Consider the following 24644-nt stretch of genomic DNA (forward strand, 5'->3'; position numbering starts at 1 on the left):
TAGTGAGTCCATTTGGTCCTGGGCTTTTTTGATTGAGAAACTCTCCATCACTGCTTCAACAAAGTCAGCTCTTTCCATAAAGAAGTTGTCTATAACACACTTCAGTCTCTTTAAGGGGTTAGTGAACCTCAGAATTACAAAGGAAACTAGACGGATACTAATGTGCGATAAGGAGCAGCTTCTCAAACCAGCGAACAGTGTCAAACACAGACAGCTGACGGGGGGGGGGGGGGGCAGGAACAGTGTGCTGGAGTTGGCAAACAGGCATCTCTATGACCAGCCCCAGAGGACCTGACAAGCAGAACATCAGGCATCTCTGTGGCCAGAAACTCAGCAGCGACAGGACCCCTTAACACCAAAGTGACACAAGCACACGATTGTCCTGGGTTGCCTACGGGAGACTTAGGCCCTCCTCTTTTTTCTGCCTCACCCAGAGACTGTCTAATAAAACCTCCCACGTGGAACTTGTCGTGTGACTTGACTTAGAACCCGCCATATAACTCGGCTGCCCAAACCCTAACAATGTTTACCACGTGGGACATTTAAATTCAACCGCATTAGAGACTCTGTCAAAAAATAAGGAAGCATTCATTTCCTCAGGCACACCAGCCACATTTTGGATGGTCAATGGCCACATACAGGAAGCGGCTACTCTTCTGAAGAACACAGATACAGACATTTGCTTTCTTGCAAGACGCCCTACTGGCCAGCACAGAGCCGGTGATAGCCAGCGCACACCCTGTCAGAAGTGCCACAGACTGAGTGTGCAACCTTAGGACACCAAGGCTTTGTCTCTGCTTCTCCATTCAGCAACTGTGCATTTCTACTTTCTCAGCTTTTGGTACTGAGAAAAGGAATCGGTGAGCTGGCTCAGCAAGCAAAGGCATTTCCTGCCAAGACTGAAGACTCAAGCTCTGGAACTCGCAGAGTGAAAAAAGACAACTATCTCCTGAAAGGGTTAGGCTAACTTTGTAACCTATATGTCTTCTAAAGCCTATAGTTTTGAGTTTTAGGTCCAGGTTAAGCTAAAGCCTCTTAGTACCTTTCCAGAGAGTAAAGGAATGTGACCCTATCTGTGAGGACAGATATAAAAAAAAAAGGGCAAGCAAGCAATGACCTTCACTCAGCAAAAGGAGGACCAGACCCTTGTCCTTGAGATAGCGTTTCTTAGCAACGAACCTAGACTTCTTCTGAGTAGCTTTTGACCTCCAGCCAAAAGTCCGCAGCCCCTAATCTTCAAGGATGAGCTAACCACCCCCACCTTAAATTGCAGCTGCATCCACACTTGGCAGGACTGGCCAAGCTTGAGCACCTAAGACTAACCAATTATCTTACTTTATAACTTCCTCATCCAATCCTAAATTGCCAAAACTGCAACTTCAAATTTCCCGCAATTTTTCTTTTAAAAACCTAAAGGCCTTTGTCTCCCGGTGCCACTCTTTGCTGACCGGCAAGGGTGACCCCATTGTACAATGGTTAATAAACCTCTTGCTTTTGCAACGAGTCTTGGTCTGGGGGAGTTTCTGGGAAGGGCGCGATTGAGCTCCTGAGCTGTGAGACCCCAGGTCTTACACTCCCACATGCTGTTCTCTAACATCCACACACCACACACACACACACACACACACCACACTTACCACACACACAGTGAAAAAAGAGAACTGTCTCCCACATGCTGTTCTCGAACACATGCACATTCATACGTACATACATACATACACACTCACAAAATAAACATAATAATAAAGACAATGAGTTGATGGGGCTAGGGAGATGGCTCCGTCGTTAAGAGCACTGGTTATTCCTCCAGAGGATCCAAGTTCCTAGCACCCACATAGTGCCCGCACCGCTCTGTAACCGCAGTTCCATGTGATGCTTTCTTCTGGCCTCCCTGGACACCAAGCATTCACCTGGCGCAGACATGCACTCAGACAGAACAGCCATATGCATAAAACAAATACATTTTTAAGAAGGGAAAATTAAGTCCGGTGTGATGACACATGCCTTTAATCCCAGTACTCTGGAGGCAAAGGCAAGTGGATCTCTTGTGAGTTCAAGGTCACCCCGGTCTACACAGTGAGTTCCAGAACAGCCAGAGCTATGTGATAGAAAGACTCTGTCTCAAGAGAAAGCAGGCAAATAATTGAATTGAAATACTAAATTGCATTCACCTTGGTGAATAAATTCTCACTAAATTCATAGTTTTTGCTTCATGGTTTTCAATAAGTTCTGAAGACATGTGTCTGTGAAAGGTTGGGTTTGCCTAACCCTGAAGTTGAACGTATGCTAAGAGAGGGTTGCTCAAGTGGGCAGGGCCTTTCTTCGCACAGCACCTGTACATCCCTTTATCATCACCCTCAACACACATTACCTGGTGGCAGAGTGAGTCACACCATGAGTTCTTCACTACTCCACGACAAGGCCTTTTCTTCAGGGTTGTGGAGAAGATTCTGCTGAATTAAGCATTCCATTCTGGAGGAGGGCACTAAGACTCATGCAGTACACACTGCTGATTCCCAGGAAGTTCCTGAAATCCAGAAGATCCACAAGAGCCCTCCCAAAGCAATGACACCTGGAGAGGGGAGACTCTCTGACCTGTCTGATATCTGCGAGTGCTGCAGAGAGGTGCAGGCTTCCAGCTTTCAAAAATTATCACTCACAGTATGGTAGGCTTTTTGGTGATACGGAGCTGTCTTTAAACATCCATGCTCATGTAAGTCATCCCAATAACTAACGTGTTTGCCAAGTTGGACTTTTGTGGAACTGTTTCTTTGGTCTGCCATTGGTGTCTTATCTGGGCGAGTAGATGTTTATTCATGTCTCCCCCAGGAAAAGTCTCCCATAACATTGCCTCATCTCCAGTAATGAACCCAATGCCTAGTACATAGGAAGAGTCTCAAAATTAAAGCTTTCCTATAACTAAATTACACGTTGTAAGCCAGAATTTTAGAGCCTGGTTAATATTTCTCTAGTGAAGGCATCAAAGTACCCATCAAAGTGTAAGATTATATTGAACTGTGGTAACATTATTAAGATAACTTTCAAAGTTGGAAACAGGAGGAACCAGAGACCCTGGCAGATGAAAAAAAAATCCTTATTCATCATTATTGTGCAATTAGGTCTTCCCAGCTTGGGGAACTAACATCTCTGAAACAACAGTGAATAATGGTGTTCCACAATGGTCATAATCCCCCATAAATACCATCACACTACGAATAAGGAAACTGTTTAAAAGGATAAGCAGAGCTGGCAACATCACTCATTGAGCAAAGGCTCTTGTTGCCAAGCCTGATGACCTCAGTTGAATCTCCAGACCCACATGATAGAAGGAGAGCAGCAACTCTTGCAAGTGGTCCTCTGACCTCCATAATGACCTGTGGTGTACACACACACACACACACACCACTCATACACAAAAATATGATCTAAAAAAATTTTAAGGGATAATTTGCATGCCAGGTGTGGTGGTGCACGCCTGTAATCTCAGCACTCTGGGAGGCAGAGGCAAGCAGATTGCTATGACTTTGAGGCCAGTCCAGGACAGCCAAGGCTACACAAGGAAACTCTGTCTTGAAAAACAAACAAAGGATAATTTGAACAAACACAAAGTAATTAAAAAATAGGTAGGTAAACCATAAATAACTACCCAATAACTATGTATGTATGTAATAGAAATAGCACCATTTATCAATTTATGCAGACAACCAGAACACAAAAGACAGGTTCATATAAGAAACACTGTTTCAGGTGGTGGCACACATCTTTAATCCCAACACTCAGGAGGCAGAGGCAGGTGGTTCTCTGAGTTCCAGGCCAGTCTGGTCAACAAAGTGAATTTCAGGACAGCCAGCTACACAGAGAAACCCTGTATTAACCTCCCACCACCACCCCCAAAAAACATGGTTTCATTATCAAAGGTCTGAAACTTTACTGATCCTTTAATTTTCCTATTTGAGTTCTCAAAAAGGGTGGTACAGCCAAGAATTTCCTTCCATACGGTTTTATAATTCTGCTCACTTTCTCTTCATCCGGGTATTTTTCCATGAGAATATCCACTTTAATCCGACTTGTGTTGGACGGCTGGAAAAGTGGGTATGCAACTACCCTTTCAAACTCTTTTCCTTCTTTCTTCCCTCGACTGCGCTTCTCTGGTTGTGGAATCTGGCTCTGGCTTTTTCTCAAGATTCTTTCTTTGAGTCTTTGCTCTAGAAGTTCCCTCCCTCGAATCATGCGTTCTTGATGGTCTTTAATTTGGAGCAGTTCTCTCTCATTTACCTGCCTTCTTCTCTGTTCTTTTGGGATGCTAGGCTTTTCTGGCAAAATTATTTTGGGTAGTGTTTCACTGAATCGTGGCTGTCTCCAGGTTTTGGTCTTAAATTCTCTGGCCTGGCTTGCTCTACGAATGTGCCTTTTTATTTGTTTCTTCTCTCTCTCAGATACACAGTAATATTTTTCTTGCCCCTCTATGTTTGGTGATGTTTCCTCTTCCACTTTCTTCTTTGCTTTAACCCCTGCACCTTCCCTTTTCATCATATCCACCATTCTTTTATTATAGTAAGACTCTGCTCTTGCAAGCCAGTAGTCAAGAGAATGAGCTTGTTCCCCACAGAGCACCTTCCTCTCCTCTTGGCGTTTCTGAGTAACCAAGTTTCTTGCTGCTGTTGTATGCACACCACCACAACGCTGTTAAAGTGAGGTTCAGAATTTTATAATTTTTCCTTTAAACACATTTAAAAGCAATTCCCTTTCCCCAATACTATTAACAAAGGAGTCTTGGGACTGGAGTGGTGGCACAAACACAGAACCCTGAAATCATAAGCAGGTGGACAGACAGACATGCACATACACACACAAATACACAGACACCTTTCATTTACTTTACAGTAACAAGTTAAATTTTACGCCCCATGCTCCCAGGCAAGCCTGGATGTTCTGAAAGCATGCAGTATTCCCTAGTTTTTAAAATATATAGCTGTTTTTAAAATATATAGAAATTGGTGTTGGGATAATTTACAAGAGTAGAAGGTGCTGCTGGAGGAGCCCTGCCTCAAAGTGTCACCTGCGCAGAAGGATTTTAAACCTTGGGTTCCTTTTCTGAGTAGTTCCAAACTGTAAAGTATACAGATAGTTTACCAGGATCCTTTTCTCCAGTGGAGACAGTTGGCCTTCTGCAATCCTAGGGTCTCTGGATGCTTTTGCCCAAGCCAGTCTGAAAGATTAAAAAGCAAAGGTAGGTTTGAATGTGGGAGATGCCACAATTACTCACCTATCATCCCAGTCAAAGAACTGAACTGTTTTGGCCAAGAACTAGAGCCATTTCTCCACTGAGAAACCATTGCATTTCCCATAGTGCAAAATTATGAAGATCATTCATTTTATATGAAACATACCTTTCCTTTGGACTCAATGTAAACCACTCAGAATCAGGTATTTTGGACTCACAGAGGGAAGAAATAGTCTCAGAGCCTCTATTATCTTCTGAGATAGTTCTAGTCTCTCCTTTGGGCAGCTCATTGTCTTTGTGCGCCTTTTCCAGCCAGGCCCTCTGTGCCTCTATCAGCACATATAGCATCTTTGCTTGGTTTTGTTCCAAAAGTCTATTCCTGTTTGATTATCTGGCCCTCTGTTTGACTGACTGACGCTTCCAATCATCCTTCACCCTACATTCATTTCCAGGCCATTCCCTGTTGAAACCCTGCAGGCAGAGCGCTGTGGCCCCCTGAGTTTGTTTATCAGGCTGATGGCCCCACAGATGAAGCCCACCAAGTTTTTATGAGTCATTTCTGCTCAAACCTGAGTTTACTGTGAGGTCGCATTAAGGCACTGAAGCTGTCTGGCACACAGCTTGGGGACCCTCAAACTACAGTCAAAAACAAAGGCTTTGGGGACTGACGGCAATAAAACTGAACCATAATTCAATTTCCTCAAGGTCTGATGCAGGGAAAGCAAGCCAATGTCTGTGCCAGTTTCCCTGTTTATAAAGTGCAGATATAAGGACCCGCCTCTCAGGGTCCTAAAGAGCACATGTGGTTTAGGCTTACGAAGATCACATGGGAAATCCTCAGTGAATGTCAACCACCTGCCCTCTACAGGTAAGTCCTAGGTCTCCATGAAGTCTTCCTAGTCTACTTCATCACAGTGATTCTCCCTTCCTTTGGGGGAATTTTCATTTCACATAAAAACTAATTACTACTAGGGGATGGAGAGCTGGCTCAGTGGTTAAGGGCATTAGCTGATATTCTAGAGGTCTGAATTCAATTCCTAGCGCCCACATGGCAGTTGACATTGTCTTAACTGTAGTCCTATGAGATCCAATGCTGTCTTCTGGTGTGCAGATGTACATGATGGTACCCATAGACATAAAATGCCATGGGAGAGAGCCCATGTCAGACACTGCCTAGAGGGCCAGAAACTAGAATCCTAGGCCCAAACCAAACACTACTGTGAAGTAAATAAATATTAATGATGATAAAAATAATAAATTAAAAAGTGGACAGGCGGTGGAGGCATATGCCTTTAATCCAAGCACTGGGAGGCAAAGGCCAGCAGATCTCTTTGATTTGAAGGCCATCTCTGGTTTACAGAGAGTTCCAGGACAGCTGATACTACACAGAGAGACCTTGTCTTGAAAAATGAAAACCAAAATAAAGTCAATGAAATTATTCCTAATGATATATGCTATACTTGTAGACCAGAGCCTAGCATAACCATCATCAGAGAGGCTTCATCCAGCAAGTGATGGGAGCAGATGAAGAGACCCACAGCCAAACATTAGTGGAGCTCGGGGAAGCCTGCAGAAGAATGGGAGGAAGGACTGTAGGAGCCAAGAGGGGTCAAGGACACCACAAGAAAATGGTCCACAAAATCAACTAACCAGGGCTCACAGAGACTGAATCGACAGACCAGGCCTGCATGGGTCTGACCTAGGTCCTCTGTATTTATGTTATGGTTGTGTGTGTGGCTTGGTGATATTGTGTGATACCTAAAGTAGGAGGGGAGGGGCTGTCTCTGACTCTTTTGCCTGCTTTTGGAACCCGTTTCTTCCTACTGGGTCACCTTGTCCAGTCTTAACAAGAGGATATGCCTAGTATTATGGCAACATATGTCATGTTTAGATGGTTATCTCTGGAAGGCCTACCCTTTTCTGAAGGGAGAAGTGGATCTGGGGGAGAGGGGAGGTGAAGGGAAGGGGCTGGGAAGAGAGGAGGGAGAGGAAACTGCAATTGGGATGTAATAGATGAGAGAGGAATATATTAAAATATTTTAAATCAGTCACTATTGGGACTGGAGAGATGGCTCGGTGATTAGGAGCACTGGCTGCTCTTTCAGAGCAGGTGCGAGTTTCAGCAACCACATGGCAGCTCATGACCATGTGTAACTCCAGCTGCAGGAGATCAGACACCATCTTCTGACCCCCGTGAGCACTAGGCATGCATGTGGTACACACATACATGCAGCCAAAACATTTGAAACATGTAAGTAAACCTAAAAATATCTGTAAAAATTGATCATTTATCTTTGGAAGTGTATGAATTATAATGCCTATTTACAAATAATAAACTATAATATTGGAGAGGCTCTAATATCGAATATTTTTCTCACTGACTTCTTAGAGATTTTTGAAAAATTTATTTCTATCATTAATGTGTACTGCTGTTTTGCCTACATGTGTCTGTGTACCCCATGCATGTAGTACACTCAGAAACCAGAAGAGGGCATCAGCTTCCCTGGAATTGCAATTGTTAGCTGCTGTGTGAGTGGTGGGAATTGAACCTGGCTTCCCTAGGAGTGCTCTTAACCACTAGGCCATCTCCTCCATCCCTTCTTAGACATTTTCATTTGCGTATAGTTTGAGATTGAAAAAACTACCATCCTAGAGCTTGACGTGGAGGGTTTATCCAGTAATCACACTGATGAGGCTGTGGTGGGGGTCACTGTGGGTTCTAGGTCAGCCTGGGCTGTGAGACCCTGCCTCCATGAACTAATAATGACCATCACACTTGCATTTTTTTCTTTATATTTTTATGTGTGTGAGCGTTTTGCTTGCATGTACGTTTGTGCACCACTTGCATGCCAGGTGTCTGTGGCAGTCTGAAGAGAGGACTGGATCCAGTGGAACTGGTTGTGAGCACCCACAGATGCTGGGAAATGAACCAGGGTCCTCCGAAAAACAGCTAGTGAGTGCTCTTAACTACTGAGCCATTTCAACAGCTCCATTCATTCATTTCCTGCACAAGGCATTAAATATAGTGTTATGATTTTAAGTCTCAAACTTCTGATTGTTTTTAATCACACAGAAGCTAAGCATCTTTTAGTTTAGTAGTAAAGGATGTACCAAGGCCCTGGGGTCCCTCCCAGCAGTCATGTGTGCATGCCCACACCCACACGGATACAAGGACCATATTTATTTTAGAAACAGGAGTTTGCTACATATTGAGGCTGGCTGGACCTTGCTCTGCAGCCCAAGGCCTTGCTCTGTGGCCTCAAACCCACAATCTTCCTGCCTCGGCTTCCCCAGTGCACGGATAAAGGCATGCACCACCACTCAGGCATGCGTGCTGCACCTGTCTTAACGCATGTGCAAGTATCCCTGTGGACTTTATAACCCTGGCTCAAGCACCTAGTCATTTTTTTTCTGTATTCTGACTATTCATCCGTTTTGAAAGAGAGAACACAGATTTCAACTATGGAGTCCCAGTCTCAGCTCTACCCCTGGTAGGCGCTAAATATTTAGCTAAATATTGGGAAAGGAAAGTCATGCCTACTACTGTTTGTGTTCCTCCACTGCAGTAAAGTAGCAGTCAAACCATGGTGAATGTCTGATGAACATCAAATTTTAAAGGAAAAGTTGGGCTAATTTCAATTTCTACTTTGAAAGAAGACACAGGTTAAATTTAAGATGTCTGACCATCATGGGCTCAGCAATAGAACTTTGCTAGACAAGCACTTTGACACCCTTAAGTAAAAAGACAGGGTCTGCCCTCTTTGGCATATTGCTGAGGGTTTTTAACGCATTCCCCATGGTTTGCTCTTACATTAATTGCACAGAAAGACAGATGAGGGCCTCTCCTATTGAAACAGTCGAGTTTGTGTCCTTCAGAAAGTAGTTATGAGGCCAGACTTGGCATGGCAATCAGGTTGGCTGCTGGAGGGCTAGGAACACATCTTCAAGCTGGTCCTTTTTCGGCACACAAGTTTTCCTTATTTCGTGGGCGTCAAATGAATGAAACGACATGACTTTCTAGATAGCCAATTGTTCACTTAGTGGACGGCAGGTATGTAAACAATAGTGAACGGAGCTTAGGGATGTGGGAGTCGGTCTGCAGGTGAAAGCCAAACCTAATCCCTAGTAAATCCAGAGGCGCTTTTGATTAACGCTAGCCTCCCTCATCTAGCAGGAGCCTAAGGGAAGAAGAGCCCTAGTCTCACCTGTTACACCACTGCCAAATCTCTAAGCTCCTTCTCAAATGCTTTATTCGTCCTCTGTCTTCACCCTCACCATTCCACGCTCCTTACGAAAATGACTCACTCAAGAGCTCAGAACTGCCCAAAAATGACGGAAGGGAGCGACAATCGGCCAGGAGGTCCAAACGGATGAACAAGAACGCTTCTTAACTTTGCTTTTGCACTTCCCAAAGACCAAACCGTCTCAGGAAATGGCAGAGTTGTGGTTCTCTCAGTCCAACGCAATCAGTTGCTCTGGAAAATCAGTACAGTGTTAAGGGGGCGTTTCGGCCCGCCCTCTTCCCCTGCTATGTATAGGATTCCCTGCGAAAGCAAATAACATCGAGGATTACTGCGGAGCGGGAAAGTAGCAGGGTGGCTAACACTGGCTTTCCGCTTTTGCTAAATCCAAGTCACAGCGCTAGAGCGTGTGCCGCCGTTAATTTCCGTCCGCTCGAGGTGCGGCTCCCTCCCTTAAACTCGCTAACTGCGCCATTAATTATGACGTCACGACCCAACGGCCGCCAGGGCCCGGAGGCGCTCTAGCCCGCCAAGCGCACTCGCTGCCCCGCGCCTCGACGCTCTTTCCCGCGGCTGTGAGCCGCCTCTGGCCCCTCTGCGTCCCTCCGACGCTGCGGTGAGGCGAGTCGGTGAGAGGAGGACTCGGGTAATTACGCCTGGGACGCGATGGGGAGTCGCCTCCAAGGCAAGATTCCTGCGCCTCACTAATAAACTTTTCTCAGTTCCCTTCCACCATGGAGCTGGCCCGCCCCTGCTCCAACTTTCAGTCAGACTTGGATTTCTGCCCAGATTGTGGCTCGGTCCTGCCGCTGCCTGGAGCTCAGGATACTGTCATCTGCCCTCGCTGCGCCTTCTCCATCGATGTGCGAGGTGAGACCCGGCCGAGGGTCCCCGGTGGGGGTGACCTCGGCCTCGGTTGGCCTCCCGGAGGCGGTAGCCAGAACAGGAATCTGTCCCCGAGACATTGACCCAGGGGGTAAACCCGAAGGGAGGCTGTGACCCACCTGGGGGGAGAGTTGCTGGGATTCGTTGCCTCCTCCGCCATTGCTACGGTTTTGTTTTTTTTTTTTTAACTTCCTGCGCAGATTTCGAAGGGAAGGTAGTGAAGACCTCAGTTGTGTTCCACAAACTGGGGGCGGTCATACCTATGTCTGTGGACGAAGGGCCTGAATCCCAGGGACCAGTGGTAAGGACTTGCTCCCAGAGAATGTCAGAGTTGTAGTAGTCTGATCCCTGTACGAAAGCAGACCTTGTGACTAGGTCTCCGTAATGCTTCTGTTTCTGCCTAGGTTGACAGGCGCTGCCCTCGGTGCGGTCACGAGGGAATGGCATACCACACGAGACAGATGCGCTCAGCTGATGAAGGACAGACTGTCTTCTATACCTGTATTAACTGCAAGTGAGACTCTTTCCCTCCCTCTGCTCTTTTTCAATGCTTGCAGACAACGAAATCAGTGACAGACTTGTATTAAGTATTTAACTTGATCCAGTCCATAATACGGAGGCTTGTAACCCTTTTTATTATTTACTTTGTGTTTTTCAAGACAGTGGCTCACTAAATACTCAGGCTCACCTTGAACTATCAGCCAACCAGTCTAGGTTGACCTCAAATCTTAAGCAGTTTTCCTACCTGTTTCCTGAATGCTGAGATTCAAACATGTACCACTCCACCTGACTTGTTAAAAGGATGTTTATTTTCTTTATGTGTAGATGGGTTCTGTTTGTTTGTTTTGAGACAGGGTTTTTCTGTGTAGTCCTGGCTGTCCTGTACTCATTTTATAGACCAGGCTGGCCTCGAACTCATAACAGAGATCTACCTGCCTCTGCCTCCCAGGTGTGCGGCACCTTGCCTGGCTACGTGTAGGTGTTTGTATCTGCATATTCGAATGTTCAGGTGCCCACCAGGTGGGCGGGTCCTGGAGCTGGAGTTGCAGATAGTTCTGAGTTGTTGGATGTGGGTGCTGAGAACCAAGCTTGGACCCTCTGCAACAGTATGAGTTTTTAACTGCTGAGCTATCTCAACAGCTCTCATTATTTTTATAGCCTGGGAACTAAACTTTTTAAGATACGTAAAAGGAAAGCTGGGTGTGGTAAAACATGCCTCTAAGGAGGATCGTGTATTCAAGGCCAGCCTGGGCGACACTGAGATTCTGACACCAAAGCAAAACAAAGAAACAACAAAAACTACTAGAAGGGAAAATTTAAAACACAGGAAGTATACATCTCTTTGCATGGTGGTATGCTCTGCTGAAATCTTCCACTGCAAAGGGGTGACTTCACATAATTAATCTTGCATGATTGAAAGAACGTGTGTGGTCTGAGTAGTTAGAAGCACTCTTTGTGTTGGTTGTTGTTGTGTAGCTCCACTGTGGAACATTTAGTGAGTGGCTTTCTGTAGCTTTTTGTTGTTTCCCTTCTTCCTGCCAGGGCCTTGGCATGTGAAAAAGTGTTCTACGCTCAGTTGTACCCTGAGCACTCTACTTGCTCTGTTTAGGATTTTTATTTGACTTTTTCCCCTTTCTTTCTTGATCTTCTTACCCTGCTTCCTCTCCAGTGCAAGGATTACAGGCATGTACCCCCACAGCTGTTTCTTATACAGGCATGTGCCCCCACAGATGTTTCTTATGTTGCTGAGGATCCAGCTCAGAACCTCATGGCAGCTATGTAAGCATCCATGACAGCTACGTAAGCAGCTACCAACTGAAGTACAGACCCAGCCCTTACTAGTTTTCTGAAGCTGAGAACTGACTTATCTTTTACCAACTTGGAACTTTATCAGCCATTATCTCATTCCAATATTGCTTGTCCCCATGTTCTCAAATTACTTATTAGACGTTCACATTTCTCCTGTATTGTCCATCCCATTTCTGTTTCTCTTGTCTTCTGGGTAACTGCTCCATATCTTTCCTGCAGGTCACTAATTCCGTCTTCTATTAGTATGTGTGGTATATTCATGTCTTCATGTGGATGTAGCATGTATTTGTGCACGTGTACTTTTAGAGGCCAAAGTTAGACATTGGGTGGCTTCATCAGGTGTCTTTTTTTCTCTCTCTGCATTTCTTGTTTTTGAGACAGGGTTTCACTATATTCTTGGCTGGCCTGGAACTCTCTGTAGAACAGATTGGCTTCAAACCCATAGCTACCGATCTGCCTCTGCCTCCAGAGTACTGGGATTAATGGTGTGTGCCATTACTTCCAGTTCTCCAGCCTTATCTTTTGAGGCAGAGTCTCTGAGCCTGGAGTTCAGGCTGGCTACCCAATGAGCTTTGGATATTCATCCTGCCTGTCATTGCCTCATGCTTCCCAGCCCTACTAGAGCCCACTCTGCCCATGTGGACCACCGCACCCAGTATTTCTGTTTGGAAATGGATGCTAGGAAGCCAAAGGCAAGTCCTCATGTCTGTGCAGCAGACACTGAACCCACTGAGCCGTCTCCTCAGCACCTCAGTTCTCACTACCCTTTTTTCAAGCCTCATGAATCATCCAATTAGCCTGTTAGTCATTTTAACATTTCCAATCGGTTTTATTTAACATTTCATTTTATTATGTGTGGGAGTGCTTTGCCTGCATGTATGTAAGTACACTATGTGCATGCCTGGTAGCTACAGAGGTTAGAAAAAGACTCCAGTTCCCTGGGACTAGAGTTAAAGACGGTTGTGAACCACCATGTAGGTGGTAGGAATTAAACCTGATTTCTCTGCGGGAGCAACAAGTACTCTTAAACACTGAGCCGACTTCCCAGCTCCTGTTAACCATCTAGAATTGCTTCTTTTATTCTTTACATATATATTGAATAAACATGTCTCTGTGTGTGGTAATTCACCATTTTGGTGGGTCCAATGCTACCTATTTCTGCTGACTGTCTCATAGTACTTTTTTGCCTTGTAATTTTTTTGACTGTATGCTAGGTTTTTAGAACTTAAATTTTGGGTTTCTTAAGGTCTGGGTGAAGGCTGCATTTCTGGCATTTGTAGGGTTCTTTGAGATCTGTGCCACCATGTCCAGCTACAAGTTTTTTCATTTTTAAGAAGTACAGTTAAGTGTTTTTTTTTTTTTTTTTCTTTTTATTGGCTAGTCATTTTCTGTCCCAGAAAATCTTTGCATACTTCAAAGGTAATAATTAGACTTTAGTAATTTTGAGGTTAGAGTTGAAGGATTGTTTGGGGGAAGCTCATCCATCCCTGTCATAAGAAAAAGTCCTTCAAGCCAGGCATGGTGGTGCACGCCTGTAATCCCAGCACCTGGGGAGGCAGTCAGGGGTATCTCTGAGTTTGAAGACAGCCTGGTCTACAAAGTGAGTCCTGGACAGCCAAGGCTACACAGAGAAACCCTCTCTTGGGGGGAGGGGGGTTCCTTGTGGGTTGTATCTCATCTCACACTGCTAGAAATTCTTTTTGGTTAAATATAACAAGTCTTTTCTCTCTCCATAGATTTCAGGAAAAGGAAGATTCTTGACCTTTTTATTCTGGCAACTCAGCAACAATACTTCCTTCTTGGAAGGTGAAGACTTTGATGCCTGCTCTGTCCTCTCTGGCTTCAGTGCTTTGTCCTCAGAATAAAATCACTGCCCCCGGAATACTCCTTCCCCTACTTGAATTTACTAAAGGTCTATTTTCTATGAAACCTTGACATTATGTGTGTTATTCGTGGTCCCTTTCTGATCAGGCTGTTAGTATATGCCCTGTAATCCCAGCACTTCAGGCGTAGAGACAAGGTCTCGAGCTTGAGGATGGTGAACTACAGAAGGAGTTCAGAGCCAGCCTGGGCTACCTAAGAAAATGCCTAACAACCAGAAATAACAATAATCTGTCTATTCCAAAGGAAATTTAAGTGAAACAGAGATACAGCTGTCCAAAAAAAACCAAAACAACAAGAAACCTAAGGCTAAGGTATACGGAGTCTAGAATGAGGTTGTTGTTGGTCCGAGGTTGCTCAGAGATTCCCTTGACCATAAATACATTTTATTAAGGGGCTTTATCAAATATTCATGGCACCAGGACTGCAACTGAGAGTGCTCCCAAGGTGCAGCATCCCATCACATCTGTTCAAGACTTAGATTACACGTATTCTGTCTACATGTAGGCAGGGTCTTAACATACATGCCTGCAGTTGTACCAGCCATTGAGCCGTGTAAGCAAGTCTGATACAAAAGCAGAAATAGCAGTTAGGCTTACTAGAACTATCTTATAGAATCAGTCAATTCAAGAGTAGTTCATTGCCAGGTGGTGATGGTTCACGCCTTTAATACCAGCACTTGGGGAGGCAGAAGCAGGTCAATCTCACAGTTCTGAGGCCAGCCTAGTCTACAGACCGAGTTCCATAATAACCAAGGCTACACAGAAAACCCTGTGTGGAAGGGCTGGTTGAATCTTCAATGTCAGTTTAAACAAGAGAGGTGGGTGGATGGGCTGCTAGTGTACGACCTATAAAAGCCAGGGGCTTACAAGTTAAAGGCATTTTTTGCTTTTTTAATGTTAAGCACAGTAAGCCTAAATGTAACGTTAACCATCACAATTTTTTAAAAAAGCAGTTATGCATAGTATGCATATATCCTATCTAAATTTAGTTTCTCACTGTAAGGAAACAAAAACTGGGATTTGGGGATGGATAGTGAGATTCAACAAAATTTACCCAGATGAATTTGAATTGTTGGCTCGCACCTAGCCTTTGTATCCCTCGAAGTAGGATTTAAATGGCAGTCTGGGTGTTCTCATCCTTTCTTCTTAGGGCCTACCACGTCAGAAAACCCCAAGTTTACTGTGCCTTCGCTCGGATACCTATAAACAGGGAGAGGACTAGAACCCAATGCGTTTCCTGCTCCTGGAAAACTGCTTCTCGGCAGAATGATAAAATGGAACTTGGCGAAGATGTCCCTGACCCACCTACTTTTTCACCCACGCTTAAGGACACAAGCACACAGAAGAGGCGCACAGACCTCACGTGCTCTGTGCTCCAATGAACTTAGGCCCTGGGCCGCCTTACCACACCCGACAATGACATCACTTCTGCGACCTGCGGCGTCTGCGCACTGTTACATTACGGCGGAACTAAACTGGTTACGCCTGCTTTGGCCCAAGCGGTGCTGCGGAAGGGAAACTGGGTTCTGCAGGCTGCGTCACAACCGGAAGTGAAAGGCCGGAAGTGGGGTTGGACAGGTTATCCCCAGGGGTGGGGAAGCAGAGGGCCTGGAGGAGGGGGGGGGATGAGAAGCTAGAGGTCCTGGCCACTACTCCGAATCGTGTACCGGTTCTCTTAGATCTCAGAGGCGCAGAAAAAGGGAAGGGTGTCTCATCTCGCTTCCTCGCTTTTCGCTTTAGCCATGGCGGAGGCAGGGGCCGGGCTGAGTGAGACCGTCACTGAGACAACGGTTACCGTGACAACCGAGCCCGTGAGAAAGGCGGGCAGGGGGGCCTCTTTAGGGGTCTGGGAGGTACCGGGAGGAAAATGGGGGTTTGAAAAGTTGGAGGGTTTGGGATCTGGGACATGTGGGGTTGACTCTCGTTAGGAAAATCGCAAGGGACTAGAAATGCTTGGAGTGGCTCAGATGGTGCAAGTGACTGGTCAAGGAACGTTTAACTCGCAGTTAAAATTGGGTGTAGCTGCTATGGCTTGGAGTGGCGGTCTGTGTACGTAATAAACAGAAACTGGGTTAAAGAGCAAGTACGGTACGGGGAGGAAATGAAACGCCATTTGAGAAAGTACGGTTTTGGAGACAAGCGTAAAAGACAAGTACTTACCAATAGTTAGTCATGTAACGGATGCGAGTTAAAGCGGAGGGAGTGAGGAAACAAAAAAATAAGGTGAAGGTAGTATTTTGACAGATCAGAGAGGAGAGAAGCAAATGAGCCACCATAATTTTTGCAAAAACAAATTGCTTTCAAAGGGAGAAAGGTGCGTTGGTTTTAATAATGTCGAGTTGAAGGAGCTGATTAGTTTAGTAATTATTACCAGAGATGCCAGAACATTAGAGAATAAGTGGCTAGGACTAGGGAGCCCTGGGCCTAAAGATGAGAAAAGAAAGAATGAAGGCTTTCTTTGGAGAAGGAGGAGATTAGCTAGATGGGCCCATACCTCTTAACCTTACAGGAGAATCGGAGCCTAACCATTAAACTTCGAAAACGGAAGCCAGAGAAAAAGGTGGAATGGACGAGTGATACTGTGGACAATGAACACATGGGGCGCCGCTCCTCAAAATGTGAGTGTGGGGGTCCCAGCACCCTAGCCACCGTCTCACAGTGCTCTCACTGGTAGAAAGGAAAGTAGGTGGGCGTGGGGATAAAACCACGAGGTACCAAGACATGAGGGGCAAGAGTGGGAGAAAGGTGCTCTGACTCTGAAGAGACAAGGGGCATGCATGGCTGCCCTGGGGTTTCTGGGGTGGGAGGCTGAGGAAGCTGGGTTCTGGAAGGGTAGGAGGAGACACTGGTGGGAGAGAATTTTCACACAGGTCTGGTGGCATGGACCTGACTGAACCTTATGCTCATCGTCCTTTTTAACCGGATCCCTCCCTCTACATCTAGGCTGCTGTATTTATGAGAAGCCTCGGGCCTTTGGTGAGAGCTCTACTGAGAGTGATGAGGATGAAGAGGAAGGCTGTGGTCATACACATTGTGTACGGGGTCACCGCAGAGGACGGCGCCACACAACCCCAGGGCCCACCCCAACCACTCCTCCACAGCCTCCTGACCCCTCCCAGCCCCCTCCAGGACCTATGCAGCACTAAATCCCTGTCTCCATTATTCATGTGTCTGCCTGGCCCCAAATGTATCCATCTGGCTACATGGGGACTCAACCCATGGTCTGATCCCTTCTCCTGCCCCCTTCTTGCCTCTCCTGCCTGATAGAGAAGAGGGAGAGGAGGGTAGGTAGAGGTCTTGGAATTCTGACTTGCTGCTGTTCCAGAACCCAAGCATCTGGGTTCTCCTTCCTTACAGTTTGCTCCCTTGCCTGGGATCCAGGCATCTTTGTCCTAGCCTGTCCCTTTTGTTCTCACTGCCAAAATACCTGTCCTGGGATCCAGTTACCTTGGCCACCTGCACCCTCAGCTTGAGTCCCAAGTACTTAAACTGGGTTCTCAACAGTCCCAGCTTTCACTGCCAGGGCCCCAGTCAGACTCCAGGCAATCTTGCACTCAAGCTCTGTGTGTTAATCCTGGCTTATAGTTCTTCCACTTATGCAGTTATTCCAAATCTTAGTTCTTGCTTGTGGGATGTAAGGTTGTATGGAGACCATAGGGCTCCCAGCCCTTCTACTCTACCCCTTCTGGCCCTCAAAAGGACTTAGGAAAGGTCTTTCTTATTCACGCCTCTAATGGAAAGTGGAACCAAAAATAGTCATGAATACATTTCTGACAAAGCTGGCTGAGACCACTGACTTAGAGCTAACGATTTTCTCAGCCTTTAATCTTTGAGCTTCAGCATTGATATGAGGGGCCTGAGTCCCTGAAAGGAAAGAAGGAGAAAGCAAAGAGATGAGGGGATGGGCCCCTGCAGTACACTCCTACCCTTTTCCTTCCTAGGCTTTGATGTCTCTCCCAACCCAGATGTCCTGCTCTCCCAGCGCTCCTCACCTGGCGCTGGGTTCTGGCATTGTTCTGTAGGCCTCCAGCTGTGCACAGTACAGAGATCAGCAAAACCCATGCCACCTCTGAGATCTCTTTTATTGCCACAGATGCACAAAAATAAATAACCCAACATTGCACAACGTGTTAAATACAGGCCCATTTATACACGGGAGCATGGATGACTACAGGACGTTTGGGGTGCCTCGGTTGCTCCCAGGCACAGAAGGGAGGTAGCACCATTGGTTCTTTTGTGTGCAAGATGAAGTTCCTGGAGGGTGTTCAATGGAAAAAGGCTGCAAGCGTCACAGAAGGAAGGTGGAGGACAGACTGGCTTGCTTATGCATCCCAACATTTATGTTTTAGGCTTCCAAGTCCCAAGAGGCTTAGGTTGTGAGTTACGCATCTAGTTTTAAGACCTGTTTTTCTTGAGGGAAATCCTTAGAGTGGACGTCAGGAGGAAGCTCCAGCCTTCCTGCTGTGGATCTGCCTCTGACCTTTTGGGATTGGGATTCGGACTTTTCCCGAGTACTGGTGGTACAGACAGCCTCTTACTCTATCCCTGCCTGGAATGGTACAGAAAGAACTCAAGAAAAAGGTTGTATTCGGGCAGACCCAGGACCACACTGCCTTAAAGGCACGGATGTACAAGCCAGAGGAGGTCTTGTTTTGGGAGGGAAAAAAAAAGTGTGAGTGGGTGAAGGGTGCTTATTAATTCTGCTGCGACAGGTGTACAGACAAGATCACTGAAATAGACGGGGATTTCTGCTTGGAGAGTAGTCTCAAGCATCCCAGCTAGGTAGGCTAGGGGTAGGAACTGGAGAGCAAAAGCTCAGCCTTCTCCCGGCACGATGCGCAGTGGGGCACGGGGGTCGCATGTGCAGAGAAGGGGGAAGACGCGCTCCCCTAGCGGGCCCGGCGCCTGGAAGGCGAAGAGCAAGTCCAGTGAGCGGCCGTCGTAGAAGGCCACACGGCCCCGCTCCCAGTCCAAGTCCACGCGAATGCGCTGCGGCGGTGGCCTGGCGCCGCCTAGCAGTGTGGGTTCTGGGGCCGTGAGCGCCCACAAGCGGCCGCCGCGGCCCTCGACGGCCCATACAGCCTCCGATGGGCACAGCTTGATGAGGCCCTTACGCGTCACGGACTCCCCAGCAGCGCCCACCGCATAGCAGCTCCCTTCTGGGTCCTCATCCTTTGCAGTAGAGTCTCTGAAGGACACGCCTTCCGCGGTCTCCACCTCCCAGCAGTGGCGGCCTGACGCGAAGCCCTGTGCACCCAGCACCGCCAGGAGCTGATCGAAGCGAGCCGGACTGTCGAGCGGCGCCGGCGTTCCGGGTGGAGCCAGACTCACGCCGCGGTGGTCAGAGGAGATGAGCAAACCGCGGTGCGCTGTACGAGGGTCGAGCGTCAGGTCAGCTGCAGAAGAGGAGACGGGGGGGGAGGGGGGGGGGACACAGGAGAAGTTTCTTGAGTCCGGAGAGAGACGCGTGAAGGGCATTGAGGGCACTTAAGGGCAGAGCTTGATGAGTCATCTCAACAACTCAAAGAGCGCCTGGGATCGGACAAGACTAAGGCACCGAGCGGATGGAGGCTGGCCACTCTGTACTCTGAGGCACCATCTTTGTGGAATTGGACTTTGACAGGAATTATGCTGGTCCAGGGCATGGAGACAGGAGGGGAGGCTGTCTGGTATTGATATTGTTGGAGGAAGAGTGATGGAACCTCTAGAGAGAAGGGGACTAATACTTAAACCTGAAAGCCGACTGTGGTGGTACACACCTTTAATCCCAGCAGCCAGATCTCTCTGAATTCGAGGACAGCCTGCATAGCAAGCTACACAGTAAGACCCTTTCTCGAGCACAACACAAAGCAGAAACCCTTGAATCTGCAGCATCTGGGTGGGGCATGGGAGCCAGGTCTGCAAAATTACTGAGAGACTGATACCTGATAGGAACCAAAGTGATCAAGGGAGGGGCAAAGGAGGAATCCAAGATACTCAGTAAAACCAGCCCACTTACTCTCCGGAAGGGGAATGAACAGGCGCGTTTCTGTAGGAGGTGTGGCCAAAGGAGAGATCGCCAAGGAGACCAGAAAGAGCCATTGACCTTTTAGCTATGGGGCACTTTAAGGAAATGCTTCTGCATTAGAAGCTAGAAGCAATTTGGATTAAGTAGGATGGATGGGTGACTAAGGAAGTGGTGGAGCATCTCTAGGCACTTACTTAAAGGACGGAGAGTTATCTTGGGAGTGAGCAAAGAAGGGGAAAGAGATGCTGGAGTCCTGGGACCCTTCCCAAGAAGAGCAATGGGAGAGGGTAGCAGCAGGGGCCCCTGAGAGACATCTTATACTATTTGGATGTACACAGAAGAATGAGCAAAAGTGGCAGAGATCTGAGGAATTAAGAATGTTGTTCTGGGTTAAATTGTGCCTCCTGGCTAGGTGTGGTGTCACATGCCCACAGCTTCAGCACATTAGAGGCAAAGACAGGAGAAACTAGAGTTCCAAGCCAGCCTGGGATACACAGAAAGACACTCTTTAAAAAGGAGGGAGTGAGGTGGGGGACTGGCTCAATTTGTTCCCCAATTTTTCTGAATTTACTTTATGTGGGATAAGAATTTTTGCAAAGGTAATGAGGTTTAAAAAAATGAGATCATTAGGATGGACTCTGATGTCCTATGACTGCTACCCTAAAAAGGGGAGGAGACACTTGGACACATTTTGGGCTGAGGAAGCATCAAGGCTTCTGGAAGCCAGGAAAGAGGCATGGAACAGACAGACCTCTCCTAAGCCTTTGGACTTTGAGGTATGGATGTTTGCTAAAGACACCTGTTTGTGGCACTTTGTTGTTTTGGCCCTAGGAAATCAAAACTGATACCAAAGGGAGCGTGAGCACTTTGGGGAGCTAAAAAAGAGCAAACAGAACATGGAGTGTGATCCACTCTCCTCTTCCCTTCTCACCTGTCAGTCTGTGAAGCATGTTTTTCACCACAGGGTAATCTTCAGGGAGATCCTCCTCTGAGTGAGAAGGCTTGGGTGTTGGAACATCAAATCTGGACAGATGAAGGAAGAGTCAGGAAGTTATTAGCATTCCTGTCTTTTGATGCTGGTACTGATGACTCCCTACTCCTAACCCACTCTCTCTTGACAGAAACAGGTACAAGGCTACATTCTAGAAAGCCTGTTGGTGAGTGGAGATGAAGATGTGGGCAGGGAGAGGAAGTGATGGCTATAGCTGCAAGCAGTAGAAAGGAAGAAACAGTAAAAATGGAACTCACCTTCTCCATGTTTTCCTCATATCCTGGTGTGGGCAAAAGAAAAGATGGTGTGAGTGTCGGGTTCATCTTGTGGGAGGTCCTCCCCTCTGCCTGAAGTGAGCTCTGAGTGGTGGGCACCCTCCCACCCCTAACACGATCCCCTCACCCCCACCTCTGCTCCATTTTTTAATTCTATATTTCCCTCTTTCCTGGCCTTCCCTTCTGCTCACTCCAAAATCACCTTCTCCTCATGCTCCTAGTTCCATCCAGACTGTTATACGCATTCTCCATCCTCCGAGGGTTCTCCCTTCCACAGCCTCAACATACCGACCTCTTACCTCTTGTTTGACCTCCCTGGGCCCATGCTCTCTATCTGTAGTGCTATCCTTTTTCCAGTTTCTCGAGCGTATTCCTGACAAATGTCCACCCCTTCACCACAAAAGGCGAGCACACACTCATATTCCCTGATTTAGGAGTCGTTCGCTATATACAAGCCTAACAATAAAGCTGCTTCCTTTCTTGTCTTAAAAGCTCGGTGGCGTTTATTGGGCTCTTTGTTTTATGTCTGTCTACCATCAGGCCCCTGAACTCAGAAGTGCCCCAAGAGGCCCTACGGATTTCACAGAGATCCTTGGCAGCCAGAAGAGGACGCTGGATTCCCTCCCCTCCAAACACTGGGGTTCCTCCGTCCCTCTTTTCTGCTGCCTAGAGAGGATGGCTAAGAAATCCACTGAGGCAAGAGGGAGAAAAGGGAAGGCAACTACACCTAGACTAATCAGGACTGTGAAGCCTTCAAAGTGTGGAAGCCAGACCCGGGGCAGAAGGGCTGCTAACCGGGGGCGGCGGGGGGGGGGAGCCATATGCGTTTGTCTTGAGGTACCACAAAGGAATGGGAGTGGCTGATGTACAAAGGGGCTCGGGGAAGGCCTAGTGAGAAGATTTTAGGGCTGCAACTGCAATGATTACCCGGAGGCCCGCCAGCTGCTCACCCGGACCTGGCCTCCACCTGTTTCCGCCCCTGCCTGGAGAGCTGGGAGGAGCTGAGAACAGTAACAACCCACAGCTCGGCTAGGGCTTGTTAGGGGAACCCCTGCCTCGCTTGCTGCGTTTGGATCTGACCCCCCACCACGCACCCCATTTGCCAGTTTCCTGCTTCCTCACTCCCACTTCTGCTTTTTCTGTACCCAGGCTCAGCCTTGGTTCCAGTGACTGTTCATTCAGTCCTATCTCCACCCTCCCGGGCTCCGATCCCTAACCTGGGTGTCTGTACCCCCTCTCCCTTTCTGGGTTCCACCTGTGAGCCTGCTCAGTCCTGGCTTTGCAGGAGGCTTCTGCAATCTCCAAGGGCCTCCGTGTTCTAACTACCACCAGCATGATTCTGCCTCTAAAACCTCTTCCCTCCAGCTCTGACAAGACTCCAGGCATCTGTCCAGCCTCCTCCCCTGACCAACTGTCAACTCCCTCCAGCTTTTCCTGACTCCCTTTCTTAAACTACTTACTCAAGACTGGACTATCTCCCTCCTTTAGCTCCCCTCTTCTCCCTCTTTTTCTTAAAAAATAAAATAAAATTATTTTAAATCCGTCTCTCTTTTCTATGTAGCCATCTCTGGACTGGAACTCGCTCTGTGTACCAAACTGAACCTGAATTTGCAGCAGTCCTCCTGCCTCTGCTTTCCCGGTGCCAAGACAGAAACTATCTACGTTTCTGTCAGCGCTTCAGAGAGCAAAGCATCGCTTCCACCTTTGCTAGGACGTCCACAGACCTCTTCTTTACCGACAACCCGGACCCCCGAAGGCGGCCGCCATACCTCTCCGTGCGGGTCTAGGCAGCCCATGGTGGGGATGCGGCCCCCTCGCCGTCTCCCGGTCCGGGCCCCGGGCTCCGCCAGTTTCTCTCGCAGCCCGCGGCTGATGCGCACCTCCACCGCCAGCCGTACGTTGGACCTCAGGCTGCGTCGGGGACACGGCTGGCCACAGCAGGGGCAGGAAGGGGGCGCCGCCTCCGCGCCCGGCGCCGCCGGGGTCCCCCAGCAGCGCGCCAGGCACGTACGGCAGAAGCTGTGCTCGCACGCCAGCAGCACTGGGTCCTCGAAGGGGCCCCCGCACAGCGGACACGTCGCCAGCTGCTCCAGACGCTCCACCAACCCCGGGCCCAGCTCGGGAGCCTCCATGGAAAGCGGAGATCCTGATGCACCCTGGTCCTCAGCCGCCCCCGAGCTCGCAAGTGGCGGACCACCCCCGCTGCCGGCTGACTCGAAGCCCCTCGCTGCTCCTCCTTCATTCACCTCAAACCTCCTTCCTTCCCCTCTCCCGGGCTGCCTCGGTTACCCAGATTGGACTCAGCGCGTCTCCTCACCACGTCAGATTTTATAGGGAGGGAGGAGGCCCCATGCAGGAGGTAAACAGCAGACCTTGCGTAATGCCTCATCTGGTTCTCCCGCTTCCCTAGTAAGGTCTGGGGTAGCAGGGTGTGGGGAGTGGAGTGAGACACCTAGATGGCAGAACTTAGGAGGTGAGCATCAGGGCACGCGCTGTGGGCAAGGTGGCAAAGTTGGGTTTGGTAGCCCCCGTGGATGAGTCCCTGAAGAGTATGAATTTCCCCCTTGGCTTGTGGTGTGCCTTTGGTGGGCAGGGTGCCCAGGCTCGCTCTTGGCATGCGAGCCCACATCGCCAGGGCATGAGTCATCCCAGGTGGCTGGCACACCTACATCTGGGGGTTGGGGGCCCGGAAGCTTGGGTCCTTGATTGTGTGGCTTTGGCAGGCCTCTGAGTGTTGGCGTGTGGCTGTCATTCCTGGCGCCTCTCTGCTTTCCATCTTCCTCCCTTGCCTATTAAGGTATTGGGACACCCAGGCTTTGGGACACCCAGGCCTGGAAGCAAGCGCCTACACCCCTGCCTCTCAGGTTCAGGCTCTGCATTCTCTCTCTGCCTCTCTCTGGTTCTCTCCCCTAGCCTCCCTCTCCTTTGTGTTCTTATTTCAACTTCCTTGATCCTTATTTCAATTGACCTCTGAGGGCCAGAGACCTGCATCATCAACCGTGGACCATACTTGGATCTTCCGACTGTGCTACCGAAGGGAAGCAGCTTTCCTGTTTATTTATTTTAAGTTTAAATTGCAGAATCTGGAAGCTCCCGTCTGCTTTCTTTCTGATCTTTCCTTGTGCCCTCATCTCACCTCCATCACCATCTCTTCCTTTTCTCATTACTGTCTCCTCTTCTCCTCTCCTCCTGTTCTCTCCTCTTCCTGGCTTCCCTTTTCCCCAAGCCTTTCTGCCTGGATACATTTTGGAATTTCTGAGAAGGCGTCTGTCCCCACATGACCACATGCACTGCTGTACAGGTATCATGCTCACTGATGCCCAGCCTCA

General features: G+C 48.1%; 4 protein-coding genes and 1 long non-coding RNA gene across 9 annotated transcripts; 3 read left to right on the top strand and 2 right to left on the bottom strand.

The window, feature by feature from the left end:
* Window positions 1-3755: 3755 nt before the first annotated feature.
* LOC110564930 (putative uncharacterized protein ZNRD1-AS1) lies at window positions 3756-10606 on the bottom strand. Of its 3 annotated transcripts, XM_060368971.1 has the most exons (4): window positions 10470-10584; window positions 9530-9699; window positions 5134-5209; window positions 3756-4683 (listed from the first exon to the last, which is right to left on the bottom strand). In XM_060368971.1, the coding sequence occupies exon 4, from the start codon at window positions 4540-4542 to the stop codon at window positions 3928-3930; it is 615 nt and encodes a 204-aa protein (XP_060224954.1). In that variant the 5' UTR covers window positions 4543-4683; window positions 5134-5209; window positions 9530-9699; window positions 10470-10584; the 3' UTR covers window positions 3756-3927. The 3 variants fall into 3 exon arrangements, 2 of the variants coding, with proteins under 2 accessions (XP_060224954.1, XP_060224953.1); XM_060368970.1 differs by lacking the exon at window positions 9530-9699 and having other exon boundaries at window positions 10470-10606; XR_009586637.1 differs by lacking the exon at window positions 3756-4683 and having other exon boundaries at window positions 4995-5209; window positions 9430-9768; window positions 10470-10604.
* Window positions 9948-14088, top strand: Polr1h (RNA polymerase I subunit H). Of its 2 annotated transcripts, none has more exons than XM_021662478.2 (5): window positions 9948-10094; window positions 10188-10335; window positions 10551-10651; window positions 10755-10864; window positions 13896-14088. In XM_021662478.2, the coding sequence occupies exons 2-5, from the start codon at window positions 10200-10202 to the stop codon at window positions 13918-13920; spliced, it is 372 nt and encodes a 123-aa protein (XP_021518153.1). In that variant the 5' UTR covers window positions 9948-10094; window positions 10188-10199; the 3' UTR covers window positions 13921-14088. The 2 variants fall into 2 exon arrangements, with proteins under 2 accessions (XP_021518153.1, XP_021518152.1); XM_021662477.2 differs by having other exon boundaries at window positions 9956-10111.
* A 1412-nt stretch (window positions 14089-15500) lies between these two features.
* Window positions 15501-18168, top strand: Ppp1r11 (protein phosphatase 1 regulatory inhibitor subunit 11). The gene is made up of 3 exons (XM_021662484.2): window positions 15501-15853; window positions 16552-16660; window positions 16986-18168. The coding sequence occupies exons 1-3, from the start codon at window positions 15785-15787 to the stop codon at window positions 17186-17188; spliced, it is 381 nt and encodes a 126-aa protein (XP_021518159.1). The 5' UTR covers window positions 15501-15784; the 3' UTR covers window positions 17189-18168.
* Window positions 18107-23793, bottom strand: Rnf39 (ring finger protein 39). Its single transcript, XM_021662483.2, has 4 exons — window positions 23085-23793; window positions 21298-21320; window positions 20981-21072; window positions 18107-19438 (listed from the first exon to the last, which is right to left on the bottom strand). Exons 1-4 carry the CDS (start codon window positions 23445-23447, stop codon window positions 18858-18860), a joined length of 1059 nt encoding a protein of 352 aa, XP_021518158.1. The 5' UTR covers window positions 23448-23793; the 3' UTR covers window positions 18107-18857.
* Window positions 19295-23090, top strand: LOC132648274 (uncharacterized). Of its 2 annotated transcripts, none has more exons than XR_009586638.1 (3): window positions 19295-19433; window positions 21171-21346; window positions 21856-23090. It is a non-coding gene; the product is annotated as an uncharacterized LOC132648274 (long non-coding RNA). The 2 variants fall into 2 exon arrangements; XR_009586639.1 differs by lacking the exon at window positions 19295-19433 and adding an exon at window positions 19435-19862.
* Window positions 23794-24644: the final 851 nt, after the last annotated feature.

Source organism: Meriones unguiculatus, chromosome 16 (genome assembly GCF_030254825.1).
Source record: "Meriones unguiculatus strain TT.TT164.6M chromosome 16, Bangor_MerUng_6.1, whole genome shotgun sequence".
Lineage (NCBI taxonomy): Eukaryota > Metazoa > Chordata > Mammalia > Rodentia > Muridae > Meriones > Meriones unguiculatus.